Genomic DNA, 26,291 nt, shown 5'->3' on the forward strand with positions numbered 1-26,291 from the left:
AATTAGGTAGTTTAGGTCCCCCTAAGCTATGGGGCTAGTTACGCCAATGCATAAAAGTGTAACTATTTCCCTTGATTTTATTGAAAATTTCTAGTAAAAACCTCTGAGGTACATGGTTTTCAAAATTAAAAGTTAGTCCTGGGCATTTACGGGTTAGGTAATATCTAAATGGCTATTCAGTATTTACTTAATGAAACGAGTATGTTATTTACCCTACCGGAGGCGTTTATTACTAAAATAATAAGAAAAAAAACATAATAATAGTGCATAGCTTTGCTTAGAGTCCCTCACTGGCAGTCACACAAATTTGACAGTTCTTTCCTTCAGGTACACAAAGTATCATTTACCAATGCCCAGCATTTATCGTTCAAAAGATGAAACAAGTGAATAAATAAAAAGGACCTTCGGAAAAGCAAAACAAATTATCTAAAAAAGCACGATATTTATTGTCACTCCCACACGGTGGACTCTATCCAGTCTAAATAAGACGCGACGCGGGTGTAGATCGCTGGCACTGGAGACCCGCATGTCTGCCCGAACGAGGTAATGCCAATAACGTAAAAGACGCAGTGATTCTCCTGCTTTGTTATCTGCAGAGGCCCTCCCGAATCACCCTGGCAAGTGTCTCGCCCACCTCCGACGTTCCCCACGCACAACTGACTGGACATGATACCCTTGCGCAGCTGTCTACTATTGGCATAACCCCGGCTACACAGTTGATTGTCGTAGATGTTCAACGACACCTTTAACAGCTCGTCCGATCGTTCGCCGTCTGGAAAAATGAAATGATTCGTAAGCGATATCTAAACCTCTTGTTCATAAATTGCATGACTTACGGTCATCTGTGAGTCCGAACCCAGTGGCTACGGCTGTATCCGCACTAACCTGCACCTGGTCGTACAAACAGGCAGGTCTGATGAAGTTACTGAAAGACACAGCCCTCGCCAAACGAATCAATCCAATGTCGTTGTATAAACCTTGATTCCGTATGAATTCCGGATGACGAATGAAGTCGGCAATATCCATGTCCTTCGGTTTTGCTCCGTCGTCTTCTCGGAACAGATTCTGATCGCCCAGACGGACGAAGCTGGGCAGCTCTCTAAATATAAATCGAATGATTGTTAGCATTCGGAAGTAGTTCAAATGTAATGAATAACAAACCCATCGACTTCCGTGTAGCAATGCGCTGCCGTCAGCACATACTGGTCGCTGATGAGCGATCCTCCGCAGTCAAAGGATGTGATGCCGCCGCGACGCCAACCGATAGCCGCCATGTGTGGAAACTCGCCCGGTTTGGTGATATTTCCACCTACGATCAGCTTGACGATGTTGTCACACTTGGGAACCTCGTAGGTCACCACCGTAGGCGTTAGGGTCAACGCGCTGAGCGTCACCCGATTGTACGATAGCTTTCGGTACTCGTTGCATTCTACGGAGGAAGATAGTTATAATGCAATACTGGTGTTTAATCTCGTACGTAATACGCACTTTTGACAGCTATCCGAACATTCCGGTCATTACCGCTAGTACTTTGTGGTTGCTGTTGTCCCCACACGGGTCGTTGATCGTCGGGATCATAACGATTGTCTGTGAGGCGAACTTCAGGACAGCACACGATAGCCTCCTGCGAGGTGTAGCTGCAAATTGTGATCCGGTTTTGCAAGCGATCTTTGCAGGCAGAATACCGTCGACAGATACCTTCCTCGCCACTGTGCCGACATGCATCGTTTTCTACGAAAAAAAATGGATCGTAGGTTCAATCAAACGTGTTTTTGGTTGATATTTTCTAAAATTCTAACAAAAGATTGGCACTCAGAAAACTTGTTAAAGCTTTTATTTAAACAGAAGCATAAAATACAATATCACGAATGTTTGAAACCTGCCAATACTGTTCAGGGCCACACGGTCGATTCGATCCAGTCCAAATAAGATGCCACACGTGTGTAGATTGCCGGAATGGTTCCTCCGCATCCTTGTCCGATAGATGTGATACCAAGAAGGGTGAATGAGCAGTGGTTGCTTTGCTCGGTAATCTGTAGGGGTCCTCCTGAATCTCCTTGGCAGGTATCGTAGTCGCCGTCTATGTCTCCTGCGCATAGCTGTTCCTCAACTACTCCCTTTCGAACATCTCGACTTCCGGCGAATGCCTCACTACACAGCTTATTGTCGTAGACCTTGAGAGAAACCTTCATTAGCTCATTGGAGAAATCCTCGGCTGAAAGACACAAGTACAGTTGAATCACTTGATCATGTTTTGAAAGAAAAAACAAGTTCGGTCCTACCAACGCCAGTTGAACCGAATCCAGTTGCGATGACCGGTTTCTTAGGTACTGCTACCTGATCATACAGGCATGCTGGCCGTATATTCCTGTTGAAGATTACCGCCTCCGTCAACTTGATCAACGCAATGTCGTTATACTTTCCTTGGCGTCTTTTAAAATCCGGATGCATAATGAACTCGTCGATTGTGTACTCTTTGGGGCTGGCTCCATCATCTTCTCGGAACAAATGTTGGTCACCCAATCGAACAAACGATGGAAAAACTCTACAGGAATGCATATTGAATGAACAACCTCTATTGAACACTCGCTAGCCTAGTCGTTCTTACCCGTCAACTTCTTCGTAGCAGTGAGCGGCCGTCAGGACAAACCGCTCGCTAATTAACGATCCTCCGCATTTGAACGAAACAGCGCCGTTAGTTTGGCGCCAGCCCAGTGCGGCCATGTGTGGGAACTCTCCAGGTTTCGTGACGGTTCCACCGACGATCAGCTTCGTAATGCTGTCACATGTTGGGACCTTTGCGTGCGCTATAAAGGACGCCAGACTGAGTGAAATTGCGGCCACATCACGGCTTGCCAGCTGTCGATATTCTTGGCACTCTGCGGTGAAGAGGAGGCTTAAGTTAGTTCAGTGGGTTTGTGATATTCGTTCGATATTTAATACTTCGGACGGCTTTCCGCTGCGAAGGCTCTGTGATCGTGTCTCGGTTTTCCAAGTTGGACTTTAGGGTCGGGCAACAGACAATTGCTCCTTTGATACTGTGGCCGCAAAATTGGACATTGTTCTGTACTTCCTCCCTGCAGGTAGCGTACGGACGGCATGTTCCAGGGGATCCATTTAGCTCACATGGGCTGTTTTCTGTGGATGATGGTGGGGAGTGTTAGGATGCTAGGAAGTTGGTAGGGCCTAGAAGTAGCGAAGTTATAGAATTTAGTGTTATGCATATCAAATATTTGTCAACTTACGCTATTTGATTTTGAGAGACATGATCATGAATCATAATTTTGTGTCACACCGAAAGATCTGATCGAAGATTCTCAACTCAAATTGATTAATCAAATACAAATAATCATGATACTACTTGACAATTTTAGCATTAGACTGATGCAAAGCATGTAACATTTTCAACGCACATTTATTTTGATACGCACGAAAACACATTGAAAAGATAGTTTGAAACCGAAAGTCAATCATAATCATTTAATTTCTTTGTACACTGAAGTCGGTTTTTATGCGGGGATACGTGCAGTGTAAATCAAAACCGCGTAATAAATAAACAAATTAATCGAAATCGATTTTTTGCTGACCTTTAGAAAAAACCGCTAAAAAAACCTTTTTGAAATATCCGCGTAAAAACACGTGAATCCCGAAATCCGCATAAGAAGCGACGCCAGTGTATAGGCAGATTTAAATGTATGCATTGTGAGCCTATGATGTGTATAAAATGAGTCATTGTTTTAGTTATGTAGAAAGCAAGAAAATCTCAACTCAATAAACCGAAGAATATTTAAGAAAAATTTCATTAAAGATGTTTTTCCGGCGCCTTGTCGTAGTGTTGCAATTACTGCTGTTTCTTTAAACCCCTCCTTTTCGGATCACATAAAACATATTTTCGTAGCAGCGTAATTGCAACAGAAATAATTTTTATTCTTCTTCATTAGGATGTTTTTTGCCTAAGTATACGGTAAAGGCTATATGATCGCTCCAAAAACAAACTTTTTATAGAAGGCCTGGAGACCCATGGTGTTATATACCAATCGACTCAGTTCGACGAATTGAGGTGATGTCTGTGTGTGTGTGCGCACAAAACGACGCAAAAAATTTCACTCATTTTCAGGTACTAATCCTTAACCGATTTGCTCGCAACAAGTTGCATTCGACGCAGAATACTGTCCGATTGTTTCCTATTGGAAATTGCCCAGGTCGGACTATGGGATCGGAAGTTACGGCTAAAATACAAATTTATACGTAAAAATTGCGTAAAAAATGTCACTCATCTTTCAGGCACTTATCTTTCATCTTATCCTCAAATGATTTGCTCGCAACAAGTTTAATTCGACGAAGAATACTGTCCCATTGCTTCCTGTCCTGTTTTTTATCCCTATTGAAAATTGGCCGGGTCGGACTATGGGATCGGAGGTTATGGCCGAAATTGTTGGAATATCAGGTAGTGTGCGACGCTTCGCTGTAGATCGAAGATTGTAAGAAAGCAGGCGCCAGTTGGTTGTAGTTGCTCTTGGGTAGATTAAGGAATATTGTTATGGTTGTATTGTAAATCATACATAACTTTCGATAGAAAAAACATACATCTGAGATTTTTGGACACAATACACAATATAAGCTAAGCTTTCCATCTATGTATTAATATTCAAAATCGGTGGTTGCGAATCTGGCGTAAAAATAGTTTTTAAAACAGAAATCCAAGATGGCGGCCAAATTCAATATGGCTGCTTCTTTTTTTACTATTGAAAATTGAGGATACACTTTTCCTCTTTCCAACGATATGCTGATTCCTATGATCGGTTGAGAAATGGTGGAGTTATGACAATTTTGGTGAGTCAAGAATTGACAAAAATCGAGGGGTCCATTAAAATGATTTCGTGTATAACTAACGAGGGGTTCATCTTTCTGAAGAATTTAACTCGGATCCTTAATATACTCGCCGAAAGCTTCCGAAAGAATATAAATTAAGACATTTTTAAGAACCTCGTGCAAATAGTGACCCGCTTTCAGCAAGATTTTTTTTTTTTTTTTTAACAGCTTGTTTATTAATGGTTCTATTATTCAAAATTAATTACAATTCGATTTGAAGAGAAAATTCCAACTCGTCTACGTCTATAGCGTTATCACAATTCATGATAAAGAACACATTATTTATAAAAAGCTTAAGAATTAATGTTGTTTGTCTCCTGTTTGTGTTGGTCAAAGCTGGTCGAATCAAGTCATCGAAGTCTCCTCCCTGCCCCGATGATCGTTGCCAATACACGCTGTAGTTGTCGCCATGCTGGTGCTACTCTACTCACTGAGTTTGTGGGATAGAGTCTCAGTTGCCATGTTGCATGTTCGCTGTCCGCTCTCCGGATGGTGTGCCACAGCATTCTATGTTCTGTTTTCTCATTCACGAGTAAAAACCAAGAGCTTCGTTGTTCTGATGAAACCAGTTTGCTTCCAATAATGTTGCGCCATACTCTCTTCCAGTTTACTCCAGGATATCGTGTCTCTACTCTAGGCTGGTCCGTTTGGTCAAGATGGAAACGGTGGATTTGTTTGGACGTAGCATTTTGTTGGATTTGAAGCGGCAATCGAGTAAATGTTTGCAGAATAACTTTCAAACACGGAACGTCAAAAGGTAGAGCATGAAGATTTCTTTGACTTAGGTAAGTCTTGTAGAAAGGGATACAGTCAATTTCCTGAATGTGACGGTTCGTCAACAAGGCCTTCGATTTAAACATCGGGATCTGTAGCCCTAAGCCTCCTTGATCACGTGGCCTCACTAATTGCTGAATCGGAACTCGCGCCGGCTGTCTCCTCCATAAGAAGGTTCCGATGATACTACTTAGCTTAGAAGCATGGATGCTATACAACGGCAGAATTGAAGACAAATACCATACCTTCGCCGTGATAAAGGAATTGAGAAGAATCACTTTTTGCTGAAGTGTTATTGAGCGCGCTGAATGCAGGAAAATCTGTTGTCCGATTTTGCTCACAAGTGCGTCCCAGTTCAATGTGATCATACGTCGTATTGAATTTACAAACATTACACCTAGGATTCTAATTTCATTTTCTGTCCTTAACCAGTCTATTTGAAGTGCGTTCCCATTGACAAATCCAACATCAATCGACGTTGTCTTACGCAGGTTTAGCACAGCTCCCGATACATACCCAAAGCGTAGGAATAGGTCCCGCATTTCGTGTGCTTTTTCAGCCGATGTTGTGATGATTGTGATATCATCTGCATACGCAGCAACCAAATCGTTTGGCCCGCACACAGATTCAAGAGATACCATCAGTGGGTGCAGGTACAACACAAACAGATGCATCGACAGAGGGTCTCCTTGTCTTACGGAGCGTTTTATAGGGATCGGAGCGGTCATATGACCGTTTATCAACAGGCGCGAAGTGGAGAGTGTTGAGATACGAGTAAGCAGATCTACCAGCTGGGTGTTAATACCAAGAGCGCGCATATTATCGAAGAGAAAATTATGACGGACACGATCGAATGCGTGGTCAAAATCGAAGCCGATGAGTTTCGCTACTTGTTTCCGAGATGTAATTCGAGCTACCCGATCTTTCAACGCTAGTGTTGCTTGAAAGATGTTGTTGTTCCCGTTCGAGCATTTTTGAGACGCAGTTAATATCCGATGAGTCCTCATGATGTTGTCTAGTCGTGATTTGAGTATACGGGAGAGCAATTTGTAATCAAAATTGAGAAGCGAGATTGGCCGGTAAGATCCAACAGTGTTTCCAGCTCCCTTTTTTTTAACCAATACAATAATTCCATCAACAAATTTAGACGGAAAATTTGATTCTAGGGCCTCGTTTAAGATCAGGTTTAGCTCGCGGTGGATAACATCGAAGACGCGAAGATAAAACTCCTTCGGTATTCCATCAGGCCCTGGTGACTTCTTGGAAGCACTAGTTTTTATTGCGGTAAATATGTCGGCGGTGGTAATAGGATTCATGCAAGCGTTGTTCGTAGCGTCGTTATCTGGAACAATCTGGGCGCACCGGAACTCATCTATTTGCTCGGTTGTATCATTTGGTTGAGAGTACAGTCCGGAGAAGTATTGGCGAAGGTGTTCTTTAATGCTTTCCGATTCATCAATGATGTCTCCTGCTTCAGTATCAAGCCGGGATATTGTTGTTCGTTTTCTTCTCCTTTCACCAAGCTGAAATATTGAGAAGGGTTCTCCGGCTACAATACGCTCATTTATTCTCACAAAGGTTTGGGTGAAACGACGTTGTAAATTGAGCATTTCTCCCTTAAGACGGTTGATAGTCGTCAGCATTCCTGGATTCCGATAGTAGCAGTCGTAAGCCCGTCGTAGTTGGTCGTGACGAATCTGCAGTGCGTGGTGAAATTCTTGGTAGATTTGTTTTGATTTCCAGCGGAAAAAGCTAGCGATTTTCGGTTTCGCAAACTCTAGCCACTAGTCCACCCAGTTTCGATAGCTCCTTCTTTGACGAGTCCAGTATTGCCACCGTAGCTGAAGTTCTGCGATATTTTCAGCAGTAAGAAAATGTGAACGAAGTGACCAAAATCCACGGCCTTGTTGTTGGCCCAAGGGGGGAGAGTAGCTCGAGCTACTGCTAAGTGATCAGAAATCGAAACTGCGTGTGTGTGGATGTTCCAAAGGTGTCTACATACACACTTAAAAAATACCTTGTAATTTTATGTTGAATAACATGCACATAAAAGGAGCGGCCTATTTGTCATAAAATTATGTCTGATTGTAAAATTACATGTGAAACAAAATCCAAAAAAAATACACGCCATGACGTAAAAGCCAGCTACTAGCTACTAGCATAGCTCTCACGTCATGGCGTGCGATTTTTTTTGGTTTTGTTGCTACGTTATAACTCGGCCGCTTTTTACGTTTACGATTGTTTTTCACACTAGAATGATCACAGGAAAATTTGTCATATATAATAAATTCAAATCACTGATATTGATTCTAGTTAGTAATGAAAACATAAATCCACACCGCACACAATACCAAAGTGTTTTCCGATCAGCAACTAACTCACCTGTTAGATTTTCTACCTCAAAAATCCCAGATAATAATTTGAATGCCAAGAATTTCGCTAACAGTGTAGATCAGTTATAAGCGACGAATTTCTCATCCAACATAAGCAGCGTTAAATCATATCTAACCACTTATCACTAAATTCACAAAAACGCACTTTATTTTCAACTTTCTGATTATGGTGATGACGGCGGCGAACGCGGTGACCGACGGGAGGAGTATTTTTTACACCACAACGAGATAACCGATGAAATTATTCAGAAACTTACATAAAATAGTTTATTATTTGAACTCGCACATCACAATTTATGCCAAGAAAAAATACTATACGTTTGTTTTGCACTGACGTTGTCGGCTACCTACCGATGACTGAAGCAAGAGAATAGCTAAACATTTAAAACATACGGTGCAAATTTACATGTTACAGGACGTAACAATAGTTTTATTTCATTTTGAGAATTACATTCCTTTCATGCATTGAATGGGACGTAAATTTGTGATATCTTTATGATTACGTACCTGAATATTTAAGTGTGCTGAGGATTACGTCACATGTAGGATTCATAATTTTTTGGTGTGTAAGCCAGCGCTTACATATATACGATCCAACCGTGATGAAGAATTCGCTGTGATATATGTGTGGCCGGGCTCTCTGGGACGAAGCTTGATCCATACGTCGTGTAGCTGCAGTTGCTGAGTTGTTGTTTGTAGTGACGGGCTTGTATTGTATCCGGTTGCATCGGCTTGCCGCAGCACGCAGTTAAAGTCACCAGCTAGAATGATGTGCTCGGAATGATTACGGAGGTAGTATGACAGAGTGGTGTTGAAAAAACGTTCTCGTTGTGTACGATATGCAGTGCCTGAAGGAGCATATACGCAGCATAGTGTAATATTGTGAACAAGTAGGGCAACCAAACGACCGTCCAAGCTTTTCTCTACATTGGAGAACGGGATATGGTCCTTCAAGGCGATTGCGGTGCCTCTCCGAGAGTGATCTACATTGGCGATTACATTGAAGCCCGGAATGGTGAGTTGCTCGTTTTCTACTTCCTGGATGAATAGAATATCGACGTCTAGTGTTCGGGTGAATGTCCGAAGAGCATTTAACTTTGCGTCATTCGTGATAGTATTCACGTTTATCGTTCCTATTGTGTAACTAGCGAAGATGATGGATTAGTGTTGGGTGTCTTGATTGTTAGCAACGTCGTCACTATCGCAACGCATTTTTTTACCAGCTGGACGTCTGGAGCGCTTGCTGGACGTTGATGAGTCGGTTTCGTCGCCGTCGGGTTTTTTGTACTGCCCCGATTTTCGCGTTATCCTCACCCATTGGTCAATCTCACTATCTCTTGGGTGGGTACTCTGGCAGTTCGCCGACGTGTTGGTTTCGGCTTCACGAGGAAGGATCGCCGGTGGAGGCATTAAGACGCTTGTGGATGGATTTGCGTTCGTGGTAGTTGAAAGCTCTGACGGTTGCTGTATTGTTCTTATCGTTAGGGGCTTCGTAGAAGCCCTGGAAGACGGGATCTTTGTGTTCGGAACTGAGGTTTTCATGACATCGGCGTACGATGTTTTGCTCGCTGCCAGTTTTTGAACTAACAACTTTTTATTTTGTACGCACGAGACGCCGTTATGCACGAACTCGTTGCAGTATTTACACGTGTGCTGCTGTCCGAAGTACGCTACGTTCGTCCTTTCTCCATCAATTGTGACGTACGAAGGAATGTTCTTTTTGATCGTCATTCGTACGACGCGAACCCCAGTCGGCAGACCGGAGAACATATGGTTAGCATCCCACAGTTCTTCTCGGATTGAGTGATGTTCCCCGAATGCATTCAGGAACTTGACGATTTTATCGTTTGTGACGTCTTCGGAGAGGTTGAAGAGCCGAACTTCCACCGCTCCATCCTCCATTGCTAGACGTAGTTTGTACGGTTTTCCATCCACCGTCAGCTCGTGCTTGTCGTCGTGCTCTTCGACGATTGTTTGCGCCACTTCGAAGCTAATTGCTTTCACGAAGGCAACACCAGTGTTGCGACTGTATTGTATGCGCAGCACCTGGTCTCGTGTCAACTCCAAGGTTACACCAACGAATTGGTGAACCTCTTCGGAGGTTGGCTTCTTTGGCACATTCACATAATCTATGCGAAATGTGTTTTCGCGGCGTTTGATCGCAGTCATTTGCGCGCGATCGCGACAAAAACGCGGGGAAAAATCACTGGTCTATCTCACTCACTGATGCAAAACAATTGAAATGAAATAAACGATCGAAGTTATTCGGCGTATGTCTTCCGTAAGCGAATCGCGTCTGCTCGGATCGGAAGTTGAGCGATAACTGAATGACTCAAAATGCTTTTTCCATGTCGTTTTGCAGAAGAGTCATAGGACTTTCCAGATTGGTCATTTCATTTCCTTTATTTAGTCTACATCTAAACAGATAACACTGATTCAACAATTTGACGCCACAATACACGGTTCGAGGCCGCATCTCTCCATCCTCGAATACGCCCTACGCTCGCCAAGTCGTTCTGCACCTGGTCTGCCTCGCTGCGTTCCACGTCGTCTCGTACCTGCCGGATCGGAAGCGAACATCATCTTTGCAGGGTTGCTGTCCGGCATTCTTGCAACATGCCCTGCCGATCGTACCCTTCCGGCTTTAGCTACCTTCTGGATACTGGGTTCGCCGTAGAGCTGGGCGAGCTCATGGTTCATTCTTCGCCGCCGCACACCGCCAAATATGGTCCTAAGCACCCGTCTCTCGAATACTCCGAGTGCTTGCAAGTCCTCCTCGAGCATTGTCCATGTTTCATGTCCGTAGAGGACTACCGGTCTTATTAACGTCTTGTACATGACACATTTGGTGCGGTGGTGAATCTTTTTTTACCGCAGTTTCTTATGGAGCCCGTAGTACGCCCGACTTCCACAGATGATGCGCCTTCGTATTTGACAACTACTGACATTGTTATCAGCCGTTAGCAAGGATCCGAGGTAGACGCATTCCTCGACCACCTCGAAGGTATCCCGTCTATCGTACCATTACTTCCCAGGCGGGCCCTGTCGGGCTTGGTTCCGCCCACAAGCATGTACTTTGTCTTTGACGCATTCACCACCAGTCCAACTTTTGCTGCTTCATGTTTCAGGCGGGTGTACAGTTCTGCAACATTTGCAAATGTTCGGCCGACAATGTCCATGTCATCCGCGAAACAAATAAATTGACTGGATCTGTTGTAAATCGTACCCCGGCTGTTACACCCGGCTCTCCGAATGACACCTTCTAGCGCAATGTTAGCAGGCACGAAAGTCCATCACCTTGTCTTAGTCTCCGGCGCGATTCGAACGACCTGGAGTGTTCGGCCAAAATCTTCACACAGTTTTGCACACCATCCACCGTTGCTTTGATCAGTCTGGTAAGCTTCCCAGGGAAGCTGCTCTCGTCCATAATTTTCCAATGCTCTACGCGGTCTATACTGTCGTATGCCGCCTTGAAATCAACGAACAGATGGTGCGTTGGGACCTGGTATTCACGCCATTTTTGGAAGATTTGCCGTACAGCAAAGATCTGGTCCGTTGCCAAGCGGCCGTCAACGAAACCGGTTTGATAACCTCCCATGAACTCATTTACTATAGGTGACAGAAGACGGAAGACGATCTGGCATATCACTTTGTAGGCGGCATTAAGGATAGTGATCGCACGAAAGTTCTCACACTCCAGCTGGTTCCCTTTCTTGTAGACGGGGTATATAACCCCTTCCTTCCATTCCCCCGGTAGCAATTTAGTTTCCCAGATTCTGACTATCCCTTTGTGCAGGCAAGTGGCTAGCTTTTCCGGGCCCATCTTGATGAGCTCAGCTACGATACCATCCTTACCATCTGATTTATTGGTCTTGGTCTTCCAGAGTGGTAAGCATGTTGATTAACATGATGCAGCATGTTTGCCAGACTGTCATCACGAATGTGATGATCGTTAATACGTTCTAAGCATTTCACAAGAAATGGTCAGATGGATCGGTCTAAAACTCTTTGCTCCTTCATACGTAGCACGTCCTCCTTTGGGGATAAACTTTACAGTGACTTCCTGCCAGAATATGGGAATATACTTACTTATGTCGAATTCGTTTTTAAAAAGTTCCAACCTAGGTTGGAACCAGTTCCAACCTAAGTGCTGTCAAAGTGTTTTTTTATTCGCTCAGGTTGGAACTAGGTTCGCACTAGTTCCAACCCCAAAGCTGTCGGGTTCGCACTGTGTTGCTTCACGGTTTCGCACCGGGTTCACCAATACAACTGTACTTCAACTGTCAAAACCATGTGAGTGGGTGGGAATGGGCGGAATAAACAAGCAGAAGGGAAAAGCGAAAGTCTGTTATTCAAATAAAAAGCGCATTGAAATTTTAGTTTTCCGGGAATTTTGTTATATTTGTTCTACCGGAAGTTCTTCCAAGAAATCCTCCGCAAAATCCTTCAGGAATTCCCCCAAAAGTCCTTCACGAGTTTCATCGGAAGCTAAAACAGAAATTCTTACGGAAGCTCCTTCAGGAAGCAGGAAGTTTTTCGAAGAAATTCCTGGATGAATTAATAAAGAAATCCCTTATTAAATTTTTTGAGGAATTCCTGAAGGAACTTCCGGAGGAGTTCCGGAGGAATTCATGCTGGAGCTTAAGTGGTGGAATTCAATGGGATTGTATAAACTCGTCTTATGACAGGTTCCGGAGGAACTTAATGAGGAATTCCTGGAGAAACTTCCGGAGGAATTTCTGAAGGAACTTCCGGAGGAAATACTGAAGAAACCTTCGGATGAATCTTTCAAGGAACTTTCTGAGGAATCTTTCATGGAACTTCCGGAAAAAATCCTCAAGGATCTTCCGTAGGATTTCCTCAAGGAACATGTAGAGATGAAACCTGCAGGGGAATTCCTGAAGGAATTTCCGGAGCAAAACGTTGTTATGTTTTCCATGTTGGACTATTGAAAGATAAGAAATTTCAGAAGGAACTCCTAGCATTAAGGTAGCCTCACACATCAGGATCAAAATCCCGGCCCCATTGAAAATGCATGGGGCCCAAAATCCGGCGGGAAATATTCCCGAGGTGTGAGGCTACCTTTATCAAAAAATGTGGCGAGAAAAAAAAATTAGCGTATCCTGGAGAATTTTTATTACATGCTTCTGAGTGTCTTCCAAAAAAAATTTTTTGCAGAAATAGTGATTTGAATTTCAATATGATTTATCAGATGAATTCTTGTAGAATAGAAAATTTCCTTTATAAATCAGCTCACGCACTTAAACATTTTTATTTATCATGATCTGATCAGTCAAGGCCAACGCACTGCCAGTACACCGGATGTGCTGGATCATATGTTTCGAATCAAAACAAACACGATGCTACGCACACCAACATATCCAATGACAGATGGAACTGAAAATGTTTTTTTATTCAGGGTTCGGGTTGGCACTAACCCAGGTTTAAAAACGAATTCGACATTACTTGATACTTGATGGGGTACAGCTCTTCGATGAACCTACGCCGAATGGAATATCCTTCTCCACTGGACTCGATCCTGGGCCAATCGCTTCCAATCGCTATGAACATTGAACGCCCTTAAGTACTCTTCAACTGCAAAAAGCCATCGTGTACCAGCCTTCCACGAAGCCTGCGACCTCTTCCGGCTTTTCTACTAGATATTATCTTCGCTTGACGTTCTTCCGGCATATGAACAATGTGACCAGCCCACTGTAGTCTGCCGTGTTGTATCTAAGGTAACAAATGACGTCGATATTTCATCCGCAACCCTTACCCTTGATTTCGATCCGTCCAACGTTACACGAATCAGCCGTATCAGTTTCGCCGGAAAACCATGTTCAAGCATAATTTCCCATAATTCGTTCCGTTTCACTGAATCGTACGGCGCCTCGAAATCAATAAACAGTTGATATGTCTGCAAGTTATACTTCCGGAATTTATCAAAGATTTGTCTCAGGGTAAACATTTGATCCGTCGTTGATCGGCCCTCACGAAAACCTGCTTGGTATTCGTCGAGGAAGGACTCTTCAAGCGGTTTCAATCTGTTGAACAGAATACGGGACATAATTTTGTACGCCGAATTAAGGAGGGTTATTCCTCGGTAATTGGCGCACTCCAGTCTGTGCCCTTTCTTAAAGAGAGGGCAAATGAGGCCGTCCAACCAGCTAGCAGGCATTTCCTCGTCTTCCCATATTTTCGACATAATATGGTGCAGAACATCATAAAGCTGCTCACTGCCATGATGCACCGTCACTTCCACTATTCAACAAAGTCTCGAAGTGTTGCTTCCACTTGGTAGCCACTTCGGTTTTATCTGTCAGCAAATTCCCTTGTTGGTCGTTGCACATGACGGGAGATGGCGCTGTCTTTCTCCGCACGCCATTGACAGACTCATAGACCCTCCGCATATCGTTCTACTCCATTTTTTCCTAATCATTTGTTCTTCATATTCTTTCTTCTTTCTGCATTGGGTTCGTTTTTCGGTTGCTCTTGTTTCCTTGTACCGATCTCTATTCGATCGGGTTCCCGACACCAACATCCGGCTTCTGGCAACGTTCTTCTCGTCTGTCACTCTCTGCCACTCCACATCGAACCAACCCGTCATAAGTCGCCTCTGTGCACTGTCTACCACTTCTCGTGCTGTTGTGCTCACCGCTCCATGGATCGACTCCCATAGATCGTTGATGTTGTCGCTAACGTTGATTGCACTTACCCGTTCGTCGAGCTTCTGGCGGTACTCAGCCGATACTCCTTCCGCCGACAATCGCTGGATATTGTAACGCATCGTTCGCTGTGATCTTTCGTTCGATACAGTTGACAACCGTGTCAATTTTACTGACAACGAGGTAGTGATCGGCGTCAATGGTCCGCACATCGATAACATTCGAGAAATGGCGCCCATCCATCAGAACATGGTCTATCTGGTTTCAAGTTTCACCATTTGGGTGTCTCCAGGTGTGCTTTCGGATATTATTTCGTGCAAAGTAGGTGCTACTGATGGCCATCCCTTTGGCAGCAGCGAAATTTACTAGCCATAGCCCGTTGTCATTGACAGCAGAGTGAAGGCTCTCCCTACCAATTATGGGACGGAAAAAGTCGTCTCCGACCTGAGCGTTTGCGTCTCCAATAACAATTTTCACGTCATGCTTTGGGTACTCTCCATAGGCTTTATCAAGACATTCATAAAACGTGTCCTTCACGTCGTCGGATTTATCGTTTGTCGGTGCGTAAACGTTGATTATGCTGTAATTGAAGAATTCGCCCCGTATCCTCAACACACAGATTTGTTCGCTAATGGGTTTCCACCGCATCACTCGCTTCATCTGCTTGCCCATCACTACGAAACCAACTCCATGTTCCGCTTTTCCGCTGTGATTGATGTTATATTTGAATGCAGTGTTGGTCGTGGGGTCCACGGCTCGGATTTCACTTTCTCCGGATCTAGGCCATCGGACTTCTTGAAGAGCGGCCACGTTCGCTCCAACCTTCTGCAGTTCGCGAGCCAGAAGGCTCACTCGTCCAGGTTTATTTAGGGTCCTGCCATTCCAGGTACCGAGTCCTTATTTCGTTGCCGGTTCGGTTGCCAAAAATAACGTTCTCTTTTTCTTCTATCTCTATTGGTATTTGAGAGACTTCAGCAAGCTACCTTACCGAGATCGCGTTACCAACATCACGCAGTGGGGCTGCCACCTTAGGTATAGCTGACGAGATACAGCATTCCGTTGATAAGCTACTGGGTACAAAGGCAGACGCTGTTTGAGCCACACCCCTGGTGAACAGACGCTCGAGGCGTACCTTCTCAATCTAGCTGATGTCAGAAGGACAACAGTGCCTAGGCTGCACTACCAGCTAAGTATACAACCCTTAGCTGGCAGTCTTTTGTCATCGTACGACCCGTGGAAGCGTGAGATAGGAACTGTTCGCGATGGACGCGTTTCAAGACAGGATATGAATTCACATCCAGCAACACATCCCGAAGGGCGTGGTCATGACATGTAGTTCTTAGCTGCCAACACAGATTTTTGTTATATAAGAAATGTTCCATTCGTTCTCATTTCATTCTGTTTTCATACTTTGAACCGATAACAACGAAATAAAGAGTAAAAGTGAAAAAGGTGTCTTTTCTTCTCACAAGAAGAAGTTCCGAGAGGCGGCAGAGTGGAGCGGTCAACAAGGCGACCAGCAGCTTCAGACGCGTGTAAACAAACGCGTTTCATCTTGTTGTCTCGAGCATCGGAACGGAGCGATCGTTGGTGCGGCAGAGCGAGAGGTGGCGTGTGTGGTTCGACAACAACGACGGTGTGCGGGCTGTGGATCGCAGGAGCGGAGGCAAGGAGTTAATAATAATTTTCTGAAACCGTGCGGTTTCGGCATCACTCCTGGCGCATCCATAGCAAGACGTGGCGTTTCAGCTGCGGTGTGCGTGTCGGCATATTGCCGTGGTCCTTCGAAGGAGCCGATTGGTGGCAGCGGTCGTGTGGAGCGCGACTGTCGGTGGAGTGGAGGCTGGTGGTCGTGTCAGTGGTGGACTCTGTCGCTGGTTCCCATCATCGAGTTCTGGTGGTTGTGTGCAGTGGTGAGCGTGGCCGGCGGATAAACATCGTTGGTGACTGTGGTGTGTGTGTGCAAAGTTATCGGCAATACAACGTCGCATCGCAGGTGGCTTTGAGGTGGATAACAGCCAGCGGTACATCCCGCGCTGTTTCCTTGATGTCAACTCACCATTTCGCAGCCCAGGTGAACATTATACCATTTCGATAACCTATTGTGTAGAGTACTTTATGGTGCAGAACGTTAATTCGGTCGGTTTTCCAAGAGGTCAAAATCATAAACTATATAAATTTTGGGGCTGCGGGGTGAAAGTAAGCAGGGACGGTGGGGCAATAGTACGCGCATGTGAATCATTAAGTTCTGTTGTCAAACCCGTATCTCCGGCCGAATAAGACTACTTCCAAAGCGTTAAGATCCACAACAAAGAAAAAAGGGCCAGAAATCGAAAATTATGACAAGTTCTTTTTTAAAGATAAGTAATTTGGTGTTCGAAAGGACTTAGCGAACAAAACACTGAAGCGAAATAATAAAATTGTATTTGGTATTGCCCGTTGCATAAATTTTTGGACTCTGGCGCAACTTCGTTTGCATTGAATTTTTAGCGTGTACACCAATACATTCAAACTACCTTTGTAATTGTATTTTTGTGGTGTTATTTGTCGGACACACGTGTTTTTGTTTACTCAAACAAACAGCAAACAGTGTTAATTAAGGTAACTCCTGACAGAATCCAATTTTCGAAGTGCTCGCGTGTATCGGGGGCACACCACTCGATACGGAGGCGGCGGACAACTGTCATTTTTGTTGATTCAGCTTTGCTGCGTCGCAGCATGCGTGAAAAAATAAAAATGACAGTTGTGCGTTGCTTCCGTATCGAGCAATATGCCCCGAAAACGCGAGCACTTTGAAACTGAATTCTGTTAAATGACCTTAATTTGTGTAGGTGACACGGGGAAAATATTCACGCAAATAATTTCCGCGCAGGGGTCTAATAAGGCGGAATTCGCGCAATATTGTTTTACACATCAACATAGTCCGAAAACAAAATTTCATTTAAGCGATAATCCTTTAATCAAAAGAAACATCCATAAATTATGCAACGCTGAGCTGGGAGGGGTTGCGAGATGTTTGACGATTCGTCACAGAGAACAGACGTTGAAGCTCCACTCGCCATGTTGTGATAACTTTTTACTGTTCCTTTTCGAAATTAGTTTGGAATGTCGCCGTTATCCGTGCGTAATCAACGCTAGCGTCATCAAAAATGCCACTGTGCGCTAGTGTCGTTATGCTTGCAAGAGCATACCAGCGCCATCGTGTTGTCAAAATGAGATTGTGAGTTGCAATGTCGACGTCGATGGCGTTGAGGTTCGGTGTGTTTGTTTACACATGTTTTGCAAGAAATTTTGTTCGAGCCTCCATGTCTGTTCTCTGTGGATTCGTAGATTTTTTAGATTCATACAAAAAGTGTGAAGGAGGGAGGAGTGATATAATGGTCAAATTTTCCGTTACGTAATTAGTGATCTTTCTTTAAAGAAAATTCCTTTGTTCAAGCCATGCGAAATTTGGTATATTTGTACTCCTGCCGTGAGGTAAGACGCGCGGCTACAAAACAAGATCATGCTGAGGGTGGCTGGGTTCGATTCCCGGTGCCGGTCTAGGCAATTTTCGGATTGGAAATTGTCTCGACTTCCCTGGACATAAAAGTAGCATCGTGCTAGTCTCATGATATACGAATGCAAAAATGGTAACCTCGCAGTTAAAAACTGTGGAATTGCTTAATGAACACTAAGCTGCGAGGCGGCTCTGTCCCAGTGTAATGCCAAGAAGAAGAAGATTAAGTTTTTTTTGTATATAATAAAAACAATGTTTTTTCATGTGAAAGTTCATATTTCTAGGACTCCTTCCCCTTTTCAGAGGTACGTATTCTCTAAACATTCTATAATATACTTTCAATAAACATCAATTAAATGTTATTAACTCTTATTTTTGTTAATATACATATAATTGAAATTAACGAGCCTGGATCACAGAGAACAGACATGGAGGCTCGAACAAAATTTCTTGCAAAACATGTTTAAACAATCAAACGCTATCGACGTCGACATTGCAACTCACAATCTCATTTTGACAACACGGTGGTGCGGCGCTGGTATACTGTGGCATGCAAAACGACAATAACGCACAGTGGCATTTTTTGATGACGCTAGCGCTGATTACGCACGGGCTAACGGCGACATTCCAAACTAATTTCAAAATGAACAGTAAAAAGTTATCACAACATGGCGAGTGGAGCTTCAACGTCTGTTCTCTGTGCCTGGATTAAAAACAAAGAGACGCAAAACTCCTACCTTTAACAACCTTGAGCTCGATTGGAACAACCGATTTGACAGCAAATGCGCTGTTCCAATTTTGACACTTCATCTCTTTGTTATGAGTGCAGCCTCTTTACTTGAAACCAGGGATTGAATCCTAAAGAGAAAGAACAAGTCTCTCACTTATCATCTCTCTATACATATACACGCTTAAAATCAATAGCACAGAGATGTGTTTGCTTCACACAAAACGGACCTAATGCAGAACAACACATAGATGAGCAACAGTTACGCAGGCACAAAAATGCCTCGTACGGTCGTGATAACGGTCCTTTTTAACATGTAAACGTTTGTACAGATTCCTTGTTTCATGAGGAACGAAATACTGTTGAAAATATTGAAATCCAAGCTCCAATAAAACCACACGAGCTATTTTTGTCGCTCATCTAGGTGCTGTTCTGCATTAGGTCCGTTTTGTGTGAAGCAAACATATCTCTGTGTTATTGATTTTAAGCGTGTAGCATACCGCGAGAGACTTTTTTCGCAAGCTGTCATGATAGAGAACTGATTCGGGAGGCTATACCCCATGATAAATTTCTTTAAGAAAGCTCCAAATGCGGAAAGCACTGGCTCTGATGATGCATTTCAACTTGTTTTACACCGCTGTGCAGTAACCAACACGAAAGGAGCGAAAACAAAGCGAGAATCACCATTTTTCTGTGGGGGCTGCCTATCCGATTCTGTTTTTTTCGCACTTGTATACTGCCCTTCTACGCATAGTTGTCCCATGTTAGTTTTTGTGGATTTTGACTTTTCACCACAGAGCAGTCTATTTTGATGTATATTTTTAGAAAACTCTAACAGATTTCGAACTTTGTTCGGAAAATAATTGAAAAATACATCAAGACGACTTGTCCCATTGCTTAATTTCTACGCATAATTGTCCCGTGGTGATAAAACTCATCATTATGGCGGATTCTGTTATTTTATGGAGCAACACACATTGAAATAGCATTTTCTGTTTAGATCTTGCAATCTTAGTCTGTTGCACTGGTTTAATGGGGGCTATTTGTAGAATACTCATTCTAAGCGACATAATCTCTTCAACCACGTGGCAGGTTCACTTCCGTAGATAAAGCATGTGGAGACATATGTCAATCGCAGTAGTCATTCACGAAATCATGCATTGAACGGGGCTGATATGCGTAGAAACCATAAAACAAGTGCTCTATTTCTCGGCATAACTGTCCCGCCAAACTATTTTCATGATCGTTGTCGCAAATTCTATTTGTGAGTGAAAAATAAGAATGATTTCAATGAAATTAAGTCTTCTGAATGGTTCTGTGATGTAATAATCTTATATTGCATTATGGTTATACGCCAGCAATGAAAATTAGTGTTCAATTTCAAATGCCATTTTCTCATTTGTCGTTTTTTGAATTTGGTACAAGCATGCGTAGAACGGCAGTATACAAGTGTGACAGTTTTGTTTTCATGGCTTGTTATGATTCGGAACAGTTTTTGCCTCTCTTTTATCGTTGTTCGTTATCTATTGAGAGCCATTTCTGCAAACCCTGCTTGAAACACATGATTGTGCGAGAATGAGCGAGTACGTTAAGTACTGCATTCCCCTGGGGGAAACGATGGCGGAGCCCAAGGGAGTGTATTCGGTATTACCGGTACACTTCCGTGTGATAGCTTGGCAACTAATAAGCACGTGTGCTGGGTTAGTGGGTAAATGCATTCTTCCTTGTAAAAAAACACCCCCCAGATTATCGACTCTTTTGTAGATGGGGCATATGACCCCTTCAGCCGGTAGCTGTTCAGTCTCCCAGACTCTGGCAATAAGTTTGTGCTTTGTGTGTTTGTGGTTAATGAGCTCAGCTCCGATACCATCCTTACCTGCTGCTTTATTGGTCTACAGCTGTTGGATGGCATCCTTAATTTTCCTCAAGATAGGGGTTGGTTGGCTTGCGGATTGGCAATCCTACGCCTTTGCTTGCAAGGCTACTGGAGATCCTGTAATGTGTTGACGTTATTTGCATTTTGAGGGCGATAACGGACGATTTACAAAATCAGCAAAAATGCAAATATTACAAATAGTGTTTAGGCAGGTATTTTCGTCATAGTCTCGAAAACCAATAAAAGAGAAACTTTTTTGACAATCTCATCCGTATTAAATCGTAAGCTCAGGAAATACGTTCTGCTATAGTGGAGTTCCAGCTAAAGGACGTTCCTTTCGATGGTAATAGCCCCTATGACGATGGACGGAAATACCTGCCGTGTCCCTATGCGATCTTGAGCAGTACATCTCCAATGGCAAGAATCAGTATTTCTGGCATTGTCAGTGTTTGAAAAAATGCCTTAGTTTTTAAATGCTCACTTAAAATAATTTCGACTAGCTAAGTATATAACACTATTATGTGCTAAGGGTTTGCTATCAAAAGTTCATTTTTGAAGCGATCCTATAGCTTTTCAGTACACCTTGATATAAGTAAACTAAAATTACAGTTTAATCTGTAATGTTCTTGATAAAAGATAGTCGCGAAGGATTTATACCCGATGACGTAGTGGCGCAAAAATATCACATCGGCATCGTTCTGCAGCTCAAATCCACGGCTAACGTTGAGAAACGCCCCTTTACTAATGAATCATACACAAATACTGTTGATAGCATTGATTTTGGTTTTCTGATTGTTGATGTTTAGTTATCACAACAAAGCAGTGTGGCAGTGACGAACAGCTTTTCTTAATCGTATTCAACTGGCCGAGCATATTCTCGTATTAATCGGAAGTTCTATAAAACTTTTGGTGGACCGTTTTACGAAGAAATGCCCACCGCAGTAAGCAACGCAAAAGTCGGTGAACCATAAACAACCCCCAAACAGGTCTTCACCGCCCTGTTATCGCGCGCGCTGGCCATTAGCCTTGACATTCGTTCTATATTCTTTTCCGTTTTGGCTAAATGTAAACTAATTCTTGATATTCACCTTTCAACACTGCACTGCCGGGCCGCATTTGAATAATCAAAACAATCAAAGCGACAACGGGTGACATCCAAGTTGGCGTTGTTGACCACCTTCTCCGCTTTGTAGCCGCAAACCTCGCCATACTGCCGCCACACTTTGTTTACTACGATCGAATCTTAATCAGGCTTGCTGAATCTCACGCCGACGTAATTAACGATGCACATTCGGTTTATAGATTCTCGATTCCAATTAGCATATTGTATGCCGCAACTGCTGCACACCCATAACACTGCTGCTGTACTAAGTTGTAAGTATTTTATCAAAGACGATGACGTCGGTATCGCGCGCACGCACTACTTCCGATAGTGTCTATGTTCAACCGTACTCTGTAGAATGTAGTTCAAAGTTGCTCAGCCTCTTCTCGAAACGGCTGACCGGCGTCGACTAACTGTCGAATACTTCCGAAGGCAAGGCAAATGATCTTACACAAGCGTAAAATCTGCTATGCGATCTTTCGTTCACAGACAAGCGGATCAGTGGACGTGACCAATAATTAATTATTGGCTGGTTGAATCACTTATAAGTACATTGTGTCTACCATCCGATTCTGCAAAATGTTCTGAACAAAATGGGTCTGAAGCCGATCATTTCCACGAAAATTGAACGTGATTCATGCCTGCAGCCAATTGAGTGCCCTTTCCAACGTATTGATCGTTCCGATTTGCGAATTATTTCCATTGTACACGGCAGTGGGTACTATTTGTCCGTCAATCTGTGACTCGAAGGTAACCACTGTGAGACTCATTTATATGTTATTAACAATACAGTCAGCGCTATTCACTTCGAATGATTTCTAATTTATTTAAGCTAGGTTTCTATGAATCTGAGGTGTGCGGATTACTAAAATTTGTAGGATCGTTATTGGCGACGGTATTGGCAAACCAACAGAAGGAGAATATCGATTGTATACGTCACTCTTGGGTGAAGATCGTTCGGGGTCATCAATAGTGCTGTCCAATGAGCAGCTCGAAGTAGCTCGAAGTTGTTCCTGTCACGCTCATGCCCGTTTGTTGACAAAAAAGAACGAGCAGGATGGGAACAACTTCGAGCTACTTCGAGCTGCTCATTGGACAGCACTAATGAAAAGCGATCGATGCCTATATCCAATACTGTATCTACTGCTTGATATATGAACATGAGCGTGATATAGACTTAAAGCGAAAATATGAAACTGTTCGAATGTGATTTTGTGGGTTATATGATCGGGGATTCTCCCATTTTCCAGTTCAGCTAATGTGCTTGTTTACAGCTGCAGTAATGCTCCATTTTATTCAACTCAAGTGGTGTGTTATCCATGAATAAGTTTAAAACAGGCTTCCCAAATTGTTGAGGAAACAATAAATACTGCATATAGATTAAATATCTTGGCTGTGCATATGCATAGCACATGTTTCGAAATGGACAAATTGATATGAAATTTGCGAAAAATGTGTCCATTTCGAAACATGTGCTGTGCATATGCACAGCCAAGATATTTAACAAAAAAAATGGTTTTCGTACGGCCGAGTTGCCGAATAATATGCAATTAACTGCATATAGAGTTCATAAGGATCATATTTTTTTTGAAACCTTCGTTTCAGATATATTGACCCATAACAGCTCTTGTTAATACATAATATAAAATTCGTACTTTTTCGAATATATTTATAACAATCTTAGGTTGCTTAGTCAAAAAAGAATTTTAATCGCTCGGATGCCCAGTTACTGAAATTTAAAATCTCTGTGCGTGAAATATTGTTATTCTTATTCAACAGACAAGCCAGCCTCGGACTGAAAATCATTATAATGAAGAAAAATTGAAATCTTGCCAGCAAACGTTACAATTGTTTTCCGTTCATCGTTACACAAATCAGCTGTATTTGTTCCACCGGATAACCATGTTCTAGCATTATTTGATACAATTAATTTCGTTTCTAATCAAGACAAAATTTCGACGGCTGTAACAAAAACTGGATTGGTGCTCACCAACCAAGGTTTGTTCAAGCAGTCTGAGTTTGTGAAACAGAAGCGGGACAACAATATGTAAGTAAAATTTTTAATAAAAATTGTTATTCCATTTCTTATACCGTTATTTTATTCAAAAAAAAGGCATACAGCAATGGTACTGAAATGACAACAAATCTAATCTACCAGTCCTCCCAATGTTCTTGATGCGTCCAATCGTTCGGCCAGACCGTTTTTACAATCCACCCCAGATAGCGCGAAACCCTCGTATACAGTCCATACTCAGCTGATCCGCATATTTTCCCATACGAAACCACTCCCACCAAATGGTATCGGCATTCCCCCTCTTCGAACACCTGCAACGGTCCCCCAGAATCGCCGTGACAGGCATCTTGATTACCCTCCAGGGATCCAGCACATATTTGACGATCTATCAACGGGCTCTGTCCAATGCCTCGGTACATCCGGGCGCATTTCATCCGATCACTTGGGACATCCAATGACACCTTGCCAAGCTTATCTGACAGGTACGAATCTGAGGCATAACAAAACAAATAAATTTGTAAAAATCTCTGCACAACATTACACCCCTACAAACCTACCCTGACTTGTTTTACCCCACCCAGTCACGGTGGCTCGATGAATCCGCTCGGTACGATCTGTGCCCAAACATGCCGGCCTCACATGTAGCGATATCGTTACGTTCCGAACCAACCTAAGCAAAGCAATATCATCATACCTCGTCTCCGGAGAGTAGTCCTCATGAACAATGCTCTCCTCGATGCGGATATCCTCCGCTTCGGGGTCGTTCAAATCCACCACTCCAATGCGTACGATCATCAGGTTGATATTGATGCAGTGGGCGGCCGTCACCACAAACCGCTCACTGATCAACGTTCCACCACACTCGAACGTGTACGTTTCGCCCGTTGACCGAAATCCAAGCGCCACCATGTGCGGAAATTCGTACTTTTCAACGCTGCGACCACCAACCACGTATGGGTTCTGCAGCGGGCAGTGCACGCTGTAAACCTGCCGAACCTGGGAGTCCATCTCCAGCGTCATGATGTTGTGCGGAATCGAAACCATGTCCAGATAATGTTGGCATTCTGGGCGGGTTGGATGAAAATCGTGTGAGTGGACAATGTTTGAAAGTTTTAAACGGATACCAACTCAGCATAGCAATCCTTTTGGCGGCTTCATCGTCAGCAGTGTCGGCCGTTTTGGCTAAACGAACTATGGCGGCAAACACGGCCAATCCGAGTAGGCCGGATGGTTTCATTGTAACGACTGAATGATTTGCAGAGTCGAAGGCAAACCATTGCAGTCCTATAACTGAAGCGACTATATGGTTGCAATGTTCATATGCAAAATAGTGTCACGACCTCGTGCGCGCAATATCGAGCGAGTTGCAGAGCTGACCTTGATATTGGAAAACCGCTATTCGATAAAATAGTTCAAATCTAGACCAACATTTGAAAAGGGCGTAACAGCCAAAATTTATTTCTTCTGATTCTTCGTCTACATATACAGCTATATATGTGGACGAAGAATCAGAAGGAATAAATTTTGGATGTTACGCCCTTTTCAAATGTTGGCCTAGAAATCATGTTGGCTTAGGCCTGTTCCACACTGTATGGGAACGATTTTGTCGTGCCAAATTTTGGCGTAATGGTCCTCCGGAAATTTAGGGGGTTTGGTGTCAGGCCCAGCAAGCCAGCTCTGAAAAAAACAGCAATGAATAATCCGCGAGAGAATACGGTCCGGAACAATCGGCGAAGGCTACAGTGACGAAAAGGGATTAGCGATTGGAAACTCGATTCGTGGAGCTGCAAATCTCTCAACTTCATCTGGAGCACACGCATACTTGCCGATGTGCTCAAGGACCGTGGATTCGGCATCTACCAGAGCTGTGGCAAAACACACGAGCTGCGAACAGCTTCCATAGTGATGGACGTTATGCAAAAGCTGTTCTTCAACTTTAGCATATTCAGCGTCCATAGCCTACACTCCCGAAACACTGATGATGATAAGGACGCATTCTACGCGCATCTGGAACGTGAGTACGACAACTGCCCAAGTCACGACGTCAAAATCATCATAGGAGATTTGAACGCTCAGTTTGGCCATAAGGAGAAGTTCAGACCGACTATTGGAATGTTCAGCGCCCATCGGCTGATGAACGAGAACGACCTATGACTAATTGATTTCGCCAAACATCCAAAAATATAGCAATTCGCAGCACCTACTTTCAACACAGCCTTCCGTATCGGTATATCTGCAGACATATTCTGGAGGAGAACTCTTCTTGCTGTGGACTTAATTTTGAACAATGATTCAGTGATTGATAAGTGATTGAAAAAGTTGATATAAGACGAACTTTTTTCACAGAACAAAGCATAATTGTTTGGTAT

The 26,291-nt window shown here is 43.4% G+C and overlaps 2 protein-coding genes across 3 annotated transcripts; both read right to left on the bottom strand.

The window, feature by feature from the left end:
* Positions 1–202: 202 nt before the first annotated feature.
* LOC134219969 (serine protease snake-like) lies at positions 203–22,333 on the bottom strand. Of its 2 annotated transcripts, none has more exons than XM_062698886.1 (5): positions 21,895–22,332; positions 1,489–1,731; positions 1,162–1,429; positions 837–1,099; positions 203–772 (listed from the first exon to the last, which is right to left on the bottom strand). In XM_062698886.1, the coding sequence occupies exons 1-5, from the start codon at positions 22,013–22,015 to the stop codon at positions 450–452; spliced, it is 1,218 nt and encodes a 405-aa protein (XP_062554870.1). In that variant the 5' UTR covers positions 22,016–22,332; the 3' UTR covers positions 203–449. The 2 variants fall into 2 exon arrangements, with proteins under 2 accessions (XP_062554870.1, XP_062554878.1); XM_062698894.1 differs by lacking the exons at positions 203–772; positions 837–1,099; positions 1,162–1,429; positions 1,489–1,731 and adding exons at positions 1,819–2,215; positions 2,283–2,545; positions 2,609–2,879; positions 2,944–3,138 and having other exon boundaries at positions 21,895–22,333.
* A 1,440-nt stretch (positions 22,334–23,773) lies between these two features.
* On the bottom strand, positions 23,774–25,209 carry LOC134208004 (venom protease-like). The gene is made up of 3 exons (XM_062684108.1): positions 25,051–25,209; positions 24,480–24,986; positions 23,774–24,412 (listed from the first exon to the last, which is right to left on the bottom strand). The coding sequence occupies exons 1-3, from the start codon at positions 25,157–25,159 to the stop codon at positions 24,060–24,062; spliced, it is 969 nt and encodes a 322-aa protein (XP_062540092.1). The 5' UTR covers positions 25,160–25,209; the 3' UTR covers positions 23,774–24,059.
* Positions 25,210–26,291: the final 1,082 nt, after the last annotated feature.

Source organism: Armigeres subalbatus, chromosome 1, assembly GCF_024139115.2.
Source record: "Armigeres subalbatus isolate Guangzhou_Male chromosome 1, GZ_Asu_2, whole genome shotgun sequence".
NCBI lineage: Eukaryota > Metazoa > Arthropoda > Insecta > Diptera > Culicidae > Armigeres > Armigeres subalbatus.